The sequence below is a fragment of the Podarcis filfolensis genome (assembly GCF_964270895.1).
Source record: "Podarcis filfolensis genome assembly, chromosome: 1".
Lineage (NCBI taxonomy): Eukaryota > Metazoa > Chordata > Lepidosauria > Squamata > Lacertidae > Podarcis > Podarcis filfolensis.
In genome coordinates this window covers 39,889,650-39,907,050 of record NC_139604.1, presented here as the reverse complement: position 1 = coordinate 39,907,050, position 17,401 = coordinate 39,889,650, and the positions used below count along the sequence as shown (strand labels likewise).

General features: G+C 39.7%; 1 protein-coding gene across 9 annotated transcripts in view; it reads left to right on the top strand.

Annotated features, from left to right (window-relative positions):
* Window positions 1-17,401, top strand: part of THSD7B (thrombospondin type 1 domain containing 7B) — a 511,659-nt gene that overhangs the window by 371,038 nt on the left and 123,220 nt on the right. For all 9 annotated transcript variants that reach the window (XM_083581788.1, XM_083581787.1, XM_083581784.1 and 6 more), the window contains 5 exons: window positions 427-621; window positions 3,709-3,943; window positions 7,573-7,688; window positions 13,148-13,280; window positions 15,820-15,923. In XM_083581788.1, coding sequence (XP_083437914.1) covers window positions 427-621; window positions 3,709-3,943; window positions 7,573-7,688; window positions 13,148-13,280; window positions 15,820-15,923 — 783 coding nt within the window. The remainder of the gene's footprint in view (window positions 1-426; window positions 622-3,708; window positions 3,944-7,572; window positions 7,689-13,147; window positions 13,281-15,819; window positions 15,924-17,401) is intronic.

Sequence of the window (17,401 nt, the reverse complement as noted above, 5' to 3'; positions counted from 1 at the left end):
CTAAGACATAGGGCTGCCTGTGGCCTGTTTTTCATTTTCCAAATGTCACATGAAAAATAATAAAAGTTTTAATTATTGTGAATGTGATGCAAGGTGAACAAGAATGTGTTCTCGCACATTCTCCCGGAGTCCTCCAATCTAGAACAGGCAGCAGAGGATTCGCACTGGTAGTGTTTCCATAAGGACAAATCCCAGAAGTCTGATCATAAAGAACAAAAGAAGTCCATGAGGTTTTGGAACTGAAGAGGGTATGAAGTGCACACGTGAAACATACCTTGGCATCCCTGCTGCAGTACTTCTGTGAACCAATTAAAGTCTTCCCCCTGCCATGCTTTCATATTGCTACGACTACTCATATATTTTAAACTGGTCATATTCTTAACATGGGCTTCTTCTTTTTCTCTTCCCATTTTGTGTTGATTTTAGGTGAGGATGTGTCAGGTGATCTCTGTGCAGACTCCCCTTCGCCTTCCAAGACCATAACATGTGAAGTACCGTGTGGAATGGACTGTGTTGTGACTGAATGGTCGCAGTGGTCATCTTGTTCTCACTCATGCACCAGTAAAAATGCTGAAGGCAGGCAAAGCAGAACGAGGTCAATACTGGCATTACCAGGAGAAGGTGAACAGCACATCTCTTATGGCTATTTCTTTGTTTTCTTTACAGACTTCCTGTGGCATGGCAAGGTTAGGAACTATATATACCAGAACCATGGGAGTGTCATTTGGTACTTCCTTATTCATTGAGGATAAGACTTTCCCTCTTGAATGATATGCTTTCAAACTATTTTTTTGTCCTTGAACCAGTAACAGACTGCAAATGAGTAACATTACTTTCTTTTGACATGGCTTCAGATATGGCCGGAATGCTACAATACCAAATATCTGAGGTGGATGTTAAAAACTTGAAGAGCTGTTCTGGAACCTCTGCCTTATACTTTAGCTTTCCTCATGGCTGTATGTGTTAAAATGTGTTATTTTTAATATAACCATAGCGTGTTCTCTCACCAGCATCAAAATCTTCAAAACGTAGCAGCAGATGGGTGCTGCATTAGCAGTTGAATAGTGGCCCCCTGTGATCAGTTAAAAACACCCCAAAAATGCAATTGGGAAAGAGCAAAGTTATGAATGCACATGCCTAGGATTATTAGATTAACATTTTTAAAAAGAAAAAACATAGCATGCAAATATTATGTATATTTCGGTGTGGTGAGGAGTGATTGTGAGTTGTGCCTCCTCAAGGTCATGTATCATTCCACATTTTCCTAGAGAACTGTTTGGATTAGTCCCCAGCCCCAGTGAAATAAGAGTAATTAATAATCTTTATCACTTGAAAAGAATTTTCACCTACAAAGCTCTGTACAAATATTCATTAATCCATTCTGTTTCCAAATTGTATCTGATAACATTGAAGTCATGAGTTAATGAAGCTTTTTAATATATCAGAATATTTGATTTTTAAACAGATAAATTTACATAGAAAAATTAATTAAATGATGATGCATGTTCCTAATAATATTGATGGTAACTGTAGAGCCATAAATCCAAGAAAGCAAACTAAAGACACAGTGGAGGAAACAGTGTTTAGCTAGGGCCAAATATTTTTCTGTGAAAACTTAAGTGTATCATTAAAAAAATGAATGCACATATTGGAATACTTAAATATTGAATTACACATTAAATATTTCATAGGTTAATTCCTTTGCAGGGGCCTGGGATAATTAAAGTCTGGAATATGTAATTTCAATATCATTCCATTTGACTTCAGTGGTGACCTGTTTGTTCTACTTTACCCAACTTATGGATTTAGGGAAGGGTAATGTGCTAGCTTTTAATGGCCCCAAATATGTCTGAAAACAGTACAGTGACTTTGAAGGTTTAGAAGAGGCAATGAAAAGCAGTTTATGCAGTGTTGCCAAGTATTGATAAAGTGGACCAACAGAACAATGCTAGTTAGATCAGGGGCTTTTATTGGGTTTTTTTTTTAAATGTGAAACTATTTTATATCATAGAATTGTAGAGTTGGAAGGGATCCTGAGGAACATCTAGTCCAACCCTCTGCATTGCAGGAGTATGCAACTGTCCCATATGGGGATCGAACCTGCGTTATCAGCACCACACTCTAATCAACTGAACTATATGTTTTTATATTGTGAGTTGCTTCAGGATGCCTCATGGGAAGTGATCCATAAATGAAATTATCATTTCTCTAGTCATTGACTATCTTGGCTGGGGCTGATGAGACTTGGAATTCCACACCTGGAGGGTGCCAGCTTCTTAAACCCTGGACTACAAATTTATACAACCCCTAGGTGAATGCCTATCATGATTTTGGATTATGGCATTTCAGATTCATAGGTATGCATTTTCAAGATGAATTCTTAGGGATGGAAACACCTTCTGGGTGGCATTCTGGACCATCTTTTTCCTAATTTTTATGCAAAAGGCCACACATAGTACCTTCACGTCTACAAAATATGCAGTTTGCACTTTGTTGGTGCAAAATGGCATCAGCTGGGCAGCTTAGGGAATGAAATTTAACAATTTGAACTTTTTTTCTCCTCCATAAGAACAGCTTAAGAACTTGGAAATTACAGTTTTCCAATGGGAATTATATCACTAAATTTTTCAATAAGTATGCAGAACAAAGGATGGTTGTGTTTCAGTAGGCGCTTAATTTACTTGGCGCTTGTCTCTGCCTCACTACCCCCCCCCCCCTTTGTAAGTGGTGGTGGTGGTATTGTTTATATGGTCATTTGAACACTGCAGCCTCAGGAAAGCAATGGCAATAAAGATAAGCTTGTGCATCTATAGTTTTCTCCAAGTTTCTTTGATGTTTGGTATTTCATAGAACTATAATTAATCACCAGCTAGGGAATTCAGTTTTATCAACTCATACCAAATTCAGAGTTGGATCTGTGTGGCTCCATTTTCTGCTACTTTCTGCTTCTTTGTAACTTAGCATACAGATTGAAAAATCAACAACAGATCCTGTGAGTATTCCACAGAGTATGCGTCGGGTCCTGTATCCCAGGGCTGCTACTTGAGGGCAGCAGCTCACTGTAGTGATAACATGTTCAGATCCCAGTCTTAGCTCCATCATGACTGTTGTAATTGCTACTCATTGCTACCTCAGTGCTCTTTGTCAGCTTGTATGCTGAAACTGTGTTGGGCAGCCAGTTTTGGGTCTCTGTACATGGAATACTGAAAGCACTGCCATGTGTCTCTGAAGCTTAAGTCAATGTGCATAGGCTTCCAGAGTGGATGCTTATGACTTATAATAATGTATGGCTCAAATAAATGGCAATTATGTTATTTGAGCAATACTTGATTATAAGTCATAGGATCGTGAAACTAGTATCATAAGTTGAGGAAATTGTCCTTTTATGTGTGACTGAACACAGCATTGTGCAATACAGGCAACTTTCATTTTGTTCACATTCAAGGCACACGTGATGGATGACATGCACACCACTTTTTGCCCCAGAATAGGGCGGGCTTACACGCACCCCACCAATGCGCACTGTGACCCAGAACACAACCCCCACGCAAATGGGGAGTTACCTGTACTAGTTCTTGGAAGATCCTTTATTGCAGCAGGAATGCAACCAGTGTTTTACACACACACACACACACACACACACACACACAGAGAGAGAGAGAGAGAGAGAGAGAGACTGCTGCACACTGTTGCTTTTATTCTATACAGGTGGAAAGTCATGCCCTCCTAATCATGCACTAGAAGAATATCGTACATGCAACGAGCACGCTTGCAACCAGATCTACTGGGAAACATCAACATGGAGTCCCTGTTCAGAAAACATCTTGGTAACAGCTCTGAATGCTACCATTAACTGGAATGGTGAGCCTACCTGTGGAGTGGGCATGCAGACGAGGAAGGTCTTCTGTGTGAAGAATAATTCTGGCCAGGTCCCAGCCAAAAGGTATTGTTCAGAAATGCATGGCACTGGAGACACACCATGTCCATAGTCTTTGGTTTCTAACTAAATTTCCTTCAGACCTAAGAATGTCATTGTAGAAGTGTCAGTTTGCTAAGATGGTATGCAGACCACCACCACATGACTCTTCCTTCTTTCTGTACTGGTTGGGTGCTTCTGGGGTTTGGTGAACAAGGTAATACTAAACTAGGCTGCAAGAGGTGAAACAGACAGAGCTCTCTATCCACTTCATTCACTTAAAGAGGCTGCTGATTTAATGTAATCTGTTCCCTTTTCTGGCACTTTTTTAAAAATGGAGGGAGATTCAAATGCCTTCCTACTGAGAAAAACACATAGATGATACAAGAACAAGAAATTATTATTATTTCTTAAATTTGTATACTGCCCTTTGTCCAAAGAGCCCAGGGTGGTTTACAACATACAAATTGAGAAGGGGAAATGCATAATAAGGTAAAAACCAATACAAACCAATAACCCCCGTCCGACAAAAGACATAGAATGTTAATCAGCCAAACATCTGATTGAAGAGAAATGTTTTCTCCTGGTGCCTAAATATATGTAACGAAGGCGAGTCTTTTCTGGGGACAGCATTCAACAGATGGGGAGCCACCGCAGAAATGGGCTGTTCCCATTTTTGCCACCCTCGGGACCCCTTGTGGAGGCGGTACACAAAGAAGGGCTTCAGATGATCATTGCAGTGCCCAAATCAGTTCATATGGGAAGAGGCAGTCAGAGGGTGTTATAAGGAATGCAGAACTACTGCTGTAACTTCCATAGTTACTGGTTTAAAAAAATAAATAAAACATTTTTAATTCTGGTGGAAGAATTGATGAAAGGGAAATGGCTTCCGCTCTAAATGGGGTATTTTTTCAGAGTTATCCTTTTAGGAGGTCTTGTACCAAACCCCTTTTTGTTTTTGTTTGATGGGATCTTTAAGCTCAACTGCTGAGAGAGATTCCCCCCCCCCTCAGAAAACAAACAAACATTTTCCTGAGCTTTAGAATGTGTGCACATTTGCATACTAGTCTAGGTTACACCCTGCTAGCAGAATTATCCCAGCAAAACACAAAAAGCTGGAGAAGCATTTAGCATATGTTGACTCCCATAAAAGAAAGGTATGTGTGAAATGTTCATTGCTATGTTGATTTATAGCATAGCAATATATATATATATATATAGTATGTTATTCTAAACAACATTTATCCCTATGTATAACTTAACCTTCTGCTTTGCTTTAGAAGCTCAGAGAAGTCAGAAGCACAGTTGGTTCCCTATACATACATATATACATACAATCAAGACATTGCTAATTACTTTCTGCACCGTTAATTAGTCTGGAGAATGACAGCCTAGTTTTAATCCTTGTATCTCTCAGAACAATTCTGCTAAAAATGAGCAGTCTACGTTGAAAGTTAATTAAAATTCTTTAGATTAATGAGATTAATTGAGGAAAGAAATGTCTAGTGCCCGTTGATAACCAGGAAAATTGTCAGCATGAGGGTTTTTTTTTTTGTCATTTGCTGCATCATACACTCTTTCAAGCATATTTTGTTCTTCATCCCTTATGCAGTAGTCTAAGTGAGGGACAGTGATCTTCAGTGGCACTCTAAAACAGTGATGGCCCAAGGTGGTGCCCTGCAGATGTTGATGGACTACAACTCCCATCATCCCTGCTGGGTTTACCATACTTGCTTTGGGCCGATGGGAATTGGAGTCCAACAGCATCTGGAGGGCATCTTGTTGGCTGCCCGTGCTTTGAAGTGTTCAGGTAAGTCTTGAAAGTCGGAACAGTGTTTATTCGAAAAGAGAAAGTGTTAAAGGAATGCAAATCTGCCTTGTAATGAAGAGGTAGCACAAAGTGACTGCAAGTACTGAGATTTCTGAAATTGGAACTTTAACCTATTATGGCTTCAGTGGGGGGAAATGGTTTATACTGGTCACACCATGAGCCGGTTTGACTAATAGTATTAGCAGAACATAGTGGAATCATAGCTGATGGGGCAACCCTGTATGATCACAGTTAGGGATGTGTGTGCACACATGTGCAAGAGAAGGGTGACCACAGTGGAGATACCCCAGAACTTATAACAGAAAAATGCAAAGTTTATTGACAAACAAAATACCGGTTCTTTAACTAGTTCATTTGCTGACTTTTGTATACCAAATATGTACATCTTTGCAGGATAAGGCTTTTAGCCCTTGCTCCATCAGTAAACTCTATGTCCTTTATCCTCCTTAACTCATTGAAAGATTAGGCTGCCTGAGACTTGTGGTTTCAAAGTATAGGTTTCTGAATTTAATCATAATAATGAGCAGGAAAATTGTTTGTGACTAGACCTGCTTATTATATTGCATTTGACTATTTATGAAAATTTGAGCTTCCAGTGATTCTCTAAAAGCTATGGGAAGTGCTTAACCGCAGGGTAACTTTGAGAAGAAGATTTATGTATCTGCATAAATATTCAATTTAGGTTTTGCTGAAGTTATGAAATGTGGATTTTCGCTCCTATTACTTTGAAGGAGGTGGGAGCTAAATTCATTTTCCATTTTACAGACCTCCAAGTGGATAGAAAAATGAACAGTTCCTAGAAATAAATTTCAAAGAGATAATGGAAACAAAAATGCATTATATACCAAGAATTCATTTGAGAACAATATACACACTTATTAAAACAATGCATTTCACTGTTTCACTTGGATTAATTTTAAAAACTTTTTGTTTGATATTATTAAATATTTCACAATAGCAGCTTTGTGGCCTATGTTTAACTCCTACCATACTTTGAAAACTGTCAGTGATTAAGGTACTGATTGGTTTGGAAGTTATATTTCACTTGTGGGTGTTTCTCAAGCAATCTGTCTGCATGGAAATTAAGACTGTGAAAAGCTTATTCTTTCCTCTCCTTTGTTTTACTGTCCCATTTAGAACAGCTGATCTTCCACAGCATATAGAACTGCCCCTTTTACCTCCCTCTCATAATTCAAATTAGGGATTGCTGACATATGAATTTCATTCTTATTTTATATTAGAGAGTTGGGGGAAGAAAACCATCCATCCAGGATTACTAGGCAATAAAGATTAGGGCAAAGATGTATAAATGGGAGGAATGGGATCAAAAAAATTAGCAGCTATTGGAAGCCTCTCTTTATCAAAGAACCTGTAAGAGATGGCTGTTTTCTGGATTTTATGTTAAAAGCTGGGACACAGAAAAGTAGGGGGGCATTAAATTCAATGTGAACACTTTCAGGAGGGTGGTGTGTTTGGATTTGATTATGCTGCCTTTAAGACAAGTTAAGTGATGGCTTGTTTTAACCATGATCTGTTCAACAAGTCACCAAGTATGACACAGCTAAACGAATTCCAGCTTATTTCTCAAAAAAATGTGTTTTGTTTTCCAGCTTCTCTTGTCTTGTGCTTATGTATTTCTAGTATTATCTATGAAAACCTATACATGTCTACTTAGACATAAGGGCTTGTGTATAGTGCGTGTGTATAGTGTGGAGTTAACAGAGTTCTGTGTTTTATTGCACAGCAGATATTCTTTTCCCCTAAATAATTTTGGGGCTTTCTTAAAGGCAGTTCTCATACGTTACACTTAAAATTGTGTTCTCAGGTGCCCAGAATCCACCCGGCCAGACACAGTCCGCCCATGTTTGCTGCCATGCAAGAAGGATTGTGTGGTGACCCCTTTCAGCGAATGGACACACTGCCCTACCACCTGCCAACGTGGTAAGCTGCTTTAAAAGAGGGATAAAGAAGTTCTAGTCAGAACAAATAAACAATCCCTATCATATCAGCACAGAAGATAAAGTGATAAGCTTTTGTTTTCGTTTGGATTCAGGTAGTGAGCAATACTATGTACCAAGCACCTTAATCCTATGAATTGGCATTTTGTGCAGCAGTACTGATGCGCACTACTGTAGCTAAAGCATTGCAAGCCGAGAGGAGCTCCATAGGTCTGTACCGCTTGCCAGAAACCTCAACCCAGCCTCTGATTTGTTAATATTACATTTTCATCATTAGTTTCTCAGTACTTGCAATCTCCTAAACCCTTCACAAAATGTGTTAAGAACAAAAGGACCTGTCCACAGATTCACAGTTTAGAGCCAAACTAGACATATTAATTTATGGGTCAAATTAACATGCATGTGATTTAATTAAAAATAACAAACAACCCCGACATGTAAATAGCTACAGAGAAGCAGAGCAGCCTTGGAACTATTTCTGTCCTTCTGATGGTAAGTTGCATCCCTGGTGGAGAAAGGACTCTAACTCTCTCTTTTCTCCCTCCCATGGAAAACAGCCTTTCTGAAGCTGCTGTTTTCATTAGTGGCAGTGGAGGCTCTCCTTGAAATGCAAAGGACACACAAAAAAATAGGCGAGTATAAGATAGACAGAGCTGGACTGCTGTGAAAACAGCTCACTCCTCTCTGCTTTCCCCATTGGATCAAATCTTAAATGTTTTCAGCTTGCAAAGGTAGTATAACCATTGCCCTAATCTGAATTGGGCTGTGGCTCAATCCAAATCCAGCATAGCCACACATCACTCTTTTGCACAGACTTCAGTGTCATGTGCATGTTATGGAGCAATGATCTGGAAAAGTTGGAAAGTTCTGTTTGAAGACCTTGAAGATATGGGCTCAGCACAGGGCTATTTGTTGTTTGTTCTAATTTGATAGGATATTCAGGTTCCCCCTCCCATCTCCTAAAGTACAGAACTATGCTTTGAGCTAAATCATTGGATAGTGGAAGTTTTCCCATGTGTCCAGTGGCTTTCTCAGAAGCTCGATGCTAAGTAGAGTTGGTGGTGGCAAAACATTCTAGAAATGTAGTGTGTTGAGTATCAAACAATCCATAGCCATTTCATCCCCCTTGAGATTTCACAGCAAAACTGCCATCAGAAATGTGGTTTTCAGTGAGCACTGAAAGCACAGGAAAAGCTCAGTCCAGCTAAGTCATACTCAGAGTAAAGCCACTGAAATCAATGGACTTAAGATGATCATAATTGATTTCAGTGGGTTTACTCTGAGTATGACTTAGTCAGATACAACTCTCGGGAAAACGTAGTGTCAATATTGTTCTCCCCTCCACCATCACCTTTTTTAAAAATACAAGTTATTCCATCTGAAATTAAAATGTGATTTGCACATCAGATAATATTTTTTCCAGATAAGTAGACTTATACATGCTTTATGCAGAAAGTTCTCCTGATTTTTGTACAGTAATGCCTAATTCTGTTGAAAGTTATAATTGTTCCCATCATCTTTGCTCTTGTGTTCTCTGCCTCTACAAAAATTGCAATACACACAGTAAGTATTTCTCAATAGATTTTTCCTGTCATGAGTAGTGCTTTAATTAGTTGTTTGCTTTTTGTACTCTCAACAAACTGTATATGAATAAGGAGAATAAATTAACTACTAAATTACTCTGTTTATTAAATAATCCTGTACAATAAAAAAACCTCCTCCAAATTAATTATTTAACCTCATTGGCAGAGTTATCATTCTAATATGATTCTAAATTAAAACTGAGTTGTGGGAATTTTGTTGCTCACTTGGTTTGCTATTGAGATGGCTATACTGGAAGTTCTTTCATTTGTGCTGCACAGTGGTATCTGACGAAGTGTGCATGCACACGAAAGCTCATACCAAGAACTAACTTAGTTGGTCTTTAAGGTGCTACTGGAAAGAATTTTTTTTTTTTTTGTAATGAAAAATGCAACATGATTGGAAGTTTAGAAATCAGTTCATGTTCTATGCATATGAATTAAATAGGAGAGATTATTTAACAAAGACAATATGTAACTAAATGCCTAAGCCACAGACAAAGCAGGAGGCAGTTTTACATATCAGATATTAAATTAAATATCTGCCAAAATAACAAGCAGCTAGGCAAGCAACTTTCAAACAAACAAACAGAACAGATATTGGCATTGGAGCAAATCCTTTGCCTCAGATAAAACATAAAAAGCTGAACTGGGGAATTGGTGTCCAGCTTTCCCACCTATTGCTTGTCCTTCAGCTAAATGTCATCAGGCTGTTTTCTGCAAAGAGTTGTCATACACCACGAATGCGCGTAGATGATATTTTGCTTAAGGAAATACAGTGGTACCTCAGGTTACATATGCTTCAGGTTACAGACTCCGCTAACCCAGAAATAGTGCTTCAGGTTAAGAACTTTGCTTCAGGATGTGAACAGAAATCGGGCTCCAGTGGCGCGGCAGCAGCAGGAGGCCTCATTAGCTAAAGTGGTGCTTCAGGTTAAGAACAGTTTCAGGTTAAGTACGGACCTCCAGAAGGAATTAAGTACTTAACCTGAGGTACCACTGTAAAGAGGTGGAAACTAATAATTTATAACAAGAATTTGGAGCAAAACGCAGAGGTCCTGCCAACAGCACAGCACACAGTGGCACCACCACCAGCAGGGCTTCCTCTTCCGGTCCTAAGGCCCAAGGTGGTTGATATTAGGTCCTTGGGTCCCAAGTCATTTGGAACTTCTCATGCTAGTTCAACCACCTTATATTGGGTGCAGTAGTTCACTGGCAGCCTGCGCAGTGCTCTGAGGAGCAGTGACACATCGCCCCGCTTGGCTGCCTACTGACCAACTTGGCAGCAGCAGTCTACACTAGCTGCCAGACCATCTTCAAGGACAGTTTCACATGACATGCATTGCTGTAGTCTGGACAAGACATCACTAGGGCATGGAAGGAAAGTACAAAAACAGAAGAACATTCAAAGCGATATAAATAAAAAATTGTTCAGCAGCACATTAGAGACCAACTAAGTTTGTGCTGGGTATAAGCTTTTGTGTGCATGCACACTTCTTCAGATACACTGAAACAGAAGTCACCAGACCCTTATATATAGTGGGAGGGTGTGGTGGGATTTTTCTCAGAAGCGTAGTAGGAGGCGGGTGATTGACTCAATGGGAATAATAATAATAATAATAATAATAATAATAATAATAATAATAATAATTTATTTATACCCCACCCATCTGGCTGAGTTTCCCCAGCCACTCTGGGCGGCTCCCAATCGAGTGTTAAAAACAATACAGCATTAAATATTTAAAACTTCCCTAAACAGGGCTGCCTTCAGATGTCTTTTAAAAATAAGATAGCTGCTTATTTCCTTGACATCTGATGGGAGGGTGTTCCACAGGGCAGGCGCCACTACCGAGAAGGCCCTCTGCCTGGTTCCCTGTAGCTTTGCTTCTCGCAATGAGGGAACCACCAGAAGGCCCTCGGCGCTGGATCTCAGTGTTCGGGCTGAACGATGGGGGTGGAGACGCTCCTTCAGGTATGGTAAACAAAGTGATGTGCCTCAAGATGCTGGGGGTGGGGTGGAGTGGATATGGATTTTATGGATTTTATTTCCAAAGCAGCCCGACATGTTTTGGCCAACTTGTATTTAAAGGTCTTCTTCAGAAGTTAAATTGGAAAGCAGCCTGCAGAGATTCCTGTTAGATATATCTCTCATAAACATTATAATCAAGCACCATATATGACATCAGGTATGGGGCAGCTGGGCATCGCTTGAGTAAAATGTCCTCATGAGCCAAGTTAAGGTCCCTGCTGGACCCAATAATGCATGCAAGCATAGATTCACAACACCTGCTGTTTTGTCTTAGTAAACTTGAAAGAGCTTCAACAAAAAATAAATAAATGCTGCCTTATTTTGGGAATGAGATAGATAACATCATTCTAAATAAAGTGATGTTTGGAAAATTTGGGAAAGAAGTCAGACAATTATTCTTCAATTTTAACATATTTTCCCCATATCTGCGAGAATAATTGGAGTGGATCTCAGTGAGTGGTTGAAGTTGTTTAGATCGCATATAACTGAGTTTTTAAAAAATATGAATTTGGAGTGTTCTTCGTATTGGCTTGAATTGATGACATTGCTGAAATGGTTAAAGTTGTGTACAATTTTTTGCAATGTTTTGACATGTCAGGTTCTGTAAACATCCATATAAATAATAAAAACTTATTTTAAGAAATGGCATGATCTAGATCTGCCTTCCCAAACCTGATGCCCTCCAGATATTTTCAGCTACAAATCCCATTACCTATGAGTATTTACCATATTGCCTGGGGCTGAAAGGAGTTGCAACCGAAAACATCTGGAGGACACCAAGTTGTGGAACAATCTACATAATTAGAGGATTAGAGTTGACCATGGAGGTCATAGTTATGGGAAGGGGGTGCCTGCCCCTAGGAGGAACTGCCTGCTATTTTCCATCCATATGGGAACATACAGGAATTATTATTATTATTATTATTATTATTATTATTATTATTATTATTATTATACCCCACCCATCTAACTGGGTTTCCCCATCCACTCTGGGTGGTTCACAGCATGTATCAAAACATAATAAAACATGAAACATTAAAAACTTCCCGATACAGGGCTGCCTTCAAATGTCTTCTAAAAGTCTGGTTGTTGTTTATTTCCTTGACATCTGAAGGGAGGGTTTTCCACAGGGAGGGTGTCACTACCGAGAAGGCCCTCTACATACAGTTGAATCATACAATCCCTGGATATGCAGAATGAGTCCATTATATCCTAATTCATTAGGTCTAGAAAATATATCAAGTAGCATGGCATTGTTTAGCAATAGCATGTATAGAACACCATGCTTAGTGGCACAGATGTTAGATATGAATATACATTGACATCATGTGATGGTTCATCATCATTGCCTATAGAAGGATAACAAGGTTAACACTTTTGGGATTACAGTGGCCAAGGAGACCTGCTGCCCTATCCTAGCAAGTGCCTTCTGTTTCTTGCAATCCACAACAACCAACTACTATCCACATGTATAAAAAACACAGTTCTGGTTTTGTTTTGTTTTGAATCTTTCCTTTAACCCTCCACAGGAGCAAGGTCCCACACATGTAAGAAGATTGTTGGATTGGTGTAAGAATATGATGCTTTAGATGCCACATGTTTGTTAATCTCTAACCCTCTTCTACTCTCTCTAGATTGTACCTGGAATTTTCAACTTGGTAACAAATGGAAATAAAGTCATATGTTTTACTAGATTCAGTGTAACCAAAGGCAGGATTTGAAGTTTAACACTTTTCAAATCAAAGGCAAAATCACTAATGCATGAAATTACCTAACTGTGAAAGAAAGACAGAAAAACCAACATTTTGCTACCGTTTTAAAATATGTTCTCAGGTAATGCTCCTGCAATGAAACAGTCCCGCTACAGGATTATTATTCATGATGCTGTTAATGGAGGACAGGAATGTCCAGACACCTTGTTTGAAGAAAGGGAATGTGAAGACATCCCTCTTTGTGCTGTGTACAGGTATTTTATATATATATATGTATATAAGAATGTCTAAATATGAGAGTTGTAGTACTATATTCACAAAATGGCCAGTAAATTTAATCCATGTTTGTTGATTTTCATTGGGACATTGAAAATAGGCTAATATCTTTTTGGAAATATAGGATGGTATCCAGCTAACTCTTTTTTGTCAGCACATGGAATTTCTACTTGCGCAAGAAACTCCCCCATGTGCTCCTTCCCTTCCCAAATCTGCTCCAGAGGGCTGGGGTGAAACCCATAATAGCTTTAGGGGGCGTACGGGGGCAACAGGAGGAGATGGGGGCAGGTTCCATTGCAAATGCAGATATTCTTGTTCTGTATACTTTTTATCTTCAGATACAAGGCAGTAGTTCAGTTTAACCTGGTTTCTGCAAATCACCGCATTGATGTTGAGTTTGGAAAGCGTGCACCAGCACTAGAATCCAACATCAATCCTCTGACTTTGTGCGGTGGTGTGGTGTCTGCTACCCTTAAACACGTGGTAGCGTGTTCACTCCTGGAGAAGCCCAACCTGGATCCTATTGTTTATAACAATTAGCATCTGATTGCAAATACACATTTCTGGGGTAAAGTGGTGGAGAGAGTAGTACAGGAGAGAGTTGCAGGAGTTCCTTGAAGATATAAATCATCTGCATTCATACCTCGTGTTGCGTTTTCTTCAGGTTGAGCGTTTTCAGGTTGCATCCTGCGGCAACCCGGAAGTACTGGAAAGGGTTACTTCCAGGTATCGCCGCTCGCATATGCGCAGACGCTCAAAATGACATCACGCACATGCGCAGAAGTGGCAAATCGCGACCTGCGCACACACAGACGCACGTTGCGTTCTGTTCATGTTGTGAACGGGGTTCCAGAACGGATCCCATTCTCAACCAGAGGTACCACTGTACCAGAGTTCAGGACTGAATCAGCCGTGGTTGTCCTGATGGCTGACCTAAATTGAGACAGGGATGAAAGGATTATGATTCTGCTTCTTGATGTCTCACTGGTTTTTGATAACATTGATCATGGGTTGGGTATTGGGGTTACTGTTCTACAATGGTTCTACTCTTACCTACAGGGTCAAGTCTAGAGAATTACACTGGGAGACTGTTTGGCCCCATGATCTTTGTGCTATGGTGTGCACCGGGTACATTCCTATTCTTATGTCCTGGGTGATTCCCTAACCCTCCATAGCAGGCTTTTGACGGGCACTGGTACTACAGTAGGAGTCTGATTTGGCAAAATTACCTCTTCCCCTCCCCTCTGCTTTCTGGCGGTGGGAGTGTCCCATGGATGAAACTCCATTCACAGAATTTCTGGATTAAAGCCATAGTCATTAATTTATCCAATGTGACCACTTGCTCCACCCCACAATAATAATTAAAGTATAATTCAAACTATGTAATTAGGTTTGTTTTTTTAAAAAGAACACGCTTTGAAATACCGACACGTTGCTTAACCTACTGAGACATCATAGCTATCTTATCATTGAAAAAATGTGTATTGCCTGTTTGAACACTCCAAATAAATGTTTATTTTAATAAGTGATTCACATAACTCTTAAAAGTATGATTGTTTAAGTTAAGCCTGGTGTAAATTTAGGCATGTGCCAAGAGCTTAAAAACCCAAAGCACAATTTTGCACTCATCTGTGTGCATTCATCTGTATACTTTTGCAAATAAGGATGCTTTTGTTGGATTGAAGCTCAAATGGATAAATGACCCTGAGCTGGTTCATGGATTATCACGATGAGAACATGTTGCAGTGAGCCTAAGGCTCCTATCATGCTCCCCCTCTCCTCTTCCAGGGCATGCAACAATAAGAATATCTGAAGCTTCTGCTTCTGCTTTTGAGCATACTTATGTTTAGCTAAACTGTGGTTTGCTGAAGCAGACTCGCGTTCTGAAGTTGGCTTAAAAAAACAAACACAATTGCTAAGATTAACGGCATTTTGTCAGGTTTGGAAGAAAGAATGAGCTGTGGCTAATCAAAAGCTTCAGATCTGGTCATGGCAGCAGCAGATGAGGAGAGAGGAGGTGGATTTCATGAGCAGGAGGCTTGCTGCAGATGAAGCCATACTTTTTCATGTCCAAACCTGCCCATTTAACCAGTAGAAATATATGTTGTTCTTCACCTAAGTGAACGAGAGAATGCCTTCACTCCTTCTATAGCAGGAGTGAGAAGTCTTCTCCAGCCTGAGGGACACGTTTTGTCATGAACCACCTTCCAGGGTCTGCATGCCAGTGGTGAGCATGGCTGGAGGTGCAGGGTGATGGATGGGTTACTGTATCGGGATAAATAAGGTGTCATTTATTGCAAATATAGGCTTCAATCAGAGGAGCCTTGGTACGTTCCAGATGTTTTGCATTGCATCCCAAATCATCACAGCCAATGTTCAGAGAAGGAGAGACTTGGTGTTTAAAGGGTCAGGAGAATGAGACTGAATCAGAAGCTGTAATTAATGGATTGTTCTTTTCTGAAACAAATAAGTAAATCAGAGTATATAATCATAGCTCTTCTTTTGTTGCAATTCCAGCTGGAAGATCCACAAGTGGAGCTGGTGTATGTTGGTGCCAGATTCTGTAAGACAAGGTGTGCTAGGAGTCAATGAAGCATGTGGTCACGGTTTGCAGTCAAGAGGTAAGAATGCACATTTTGAAATGCTGGTTTCCAGAATATTTTTTTGTTAGCCGGCTGCACCTTATGCCATCTAACACTTGGGCTTACATTGGAGTGGGAAGCTACCTTTTTGGGGCATTCAGCCATTCCTCCAAAGGCCAGAAGTAGGCATAGCTTATTGTATATGTGTGTGTATGGATACAAGCTATAGAAACAGCAGGCTTATGCACATGCAGACAACACACACACATGCACACACCCTTACACACCACCCATACACATTCATGCACATTTAGCACACACACAGTCTTTCTCACATACGACATTGCACGCACCCCCACACACACACTCATAGGTATACACAATCAGCATCACAGCCCTGGGATGGGGAGAGCTGGAAAGTTACGTGCATAGTAAAATGCAATCTTTCCCCCTGCCACTCGTACCAGTGCTGGGATATGGGTGGAATGCTGCCTTTTACTCAGAGAATAATGGGGTTATTTCCAACCTCACCACTGTGGTGCTAAGCGCTAAAGTTGAAGAGAAAAGATCCAGTCTTAGTTCTAATCAGCACAGCACTAAGATGGGAGATAAAGCCCTCTGCTTATACTTTAAGAGTACCTATACTTCTCATTTATTGCCTCCCACTCTGCTTTGTACTTTCCTTAGGTTTTTATGAAGTCATTCTGCTGACTGTTTTGGTTTTTCTTTAGTATTGCTAGTGTTACTGTATTATGATTTACTAGTGTTGTTTCCTGTTTCAAGTCTTAATAATAAAATGTTTTTTAAAGGTTTTTTTGTAATCTTAGTGGTGTGGTCATTAGTGCAAAGATCAGAGATTTAAGATCTTTCTACCTTCTCTTTATTTAAGATTTATTTTATGAGGCCTTTGTTGGCCACTGATAAATCAGTTGGTTTCTTTTTAACTTGTTTGTTAATCACCTAGTGACTGCTGTTTTGTTTTGAGTGGTGATTTTATTGAACTTCTGGTTTGTAAAGTAATTTAGTAATTTATGCAGAATTTTTAATGCACAATCCAGTCACAAATAATTGACACGGGCAGGAAGAGGAATATAGATGCTGATGTGTCTATACACGATGCAAGAGAAGTGCATGCAACAAAAGTGTCGGTCAAGGCGCTTCCTAAAATATTCCATTGCTGACTCAAGAATGGATACAATGGAAATGGAAATGGTTGTCAATAATTAACTCCATGCTTTCTGAGGAATGACAAAAACTGTAGGAGAACTTGTCTTCCAAAAAGCATGTTATTGCGTATTTTAGTATGACTTGTTGGCTCTATGAGTATTAGTTCCTGGAGCATGATAATTAAATTATAAAAGTGCAACTTTGAGAGCACTAATGTGGGAACCTGAAACAGACTGGTGCTATTGAGAGGTTAAGCACACCCCTTGATAACAGTTTTAGTACAGTAGCTGAGGTATCTGGTTGTTAGTCATTCCTGCTAGAAAAACAAACAAAACACTTTAATGGAAGGT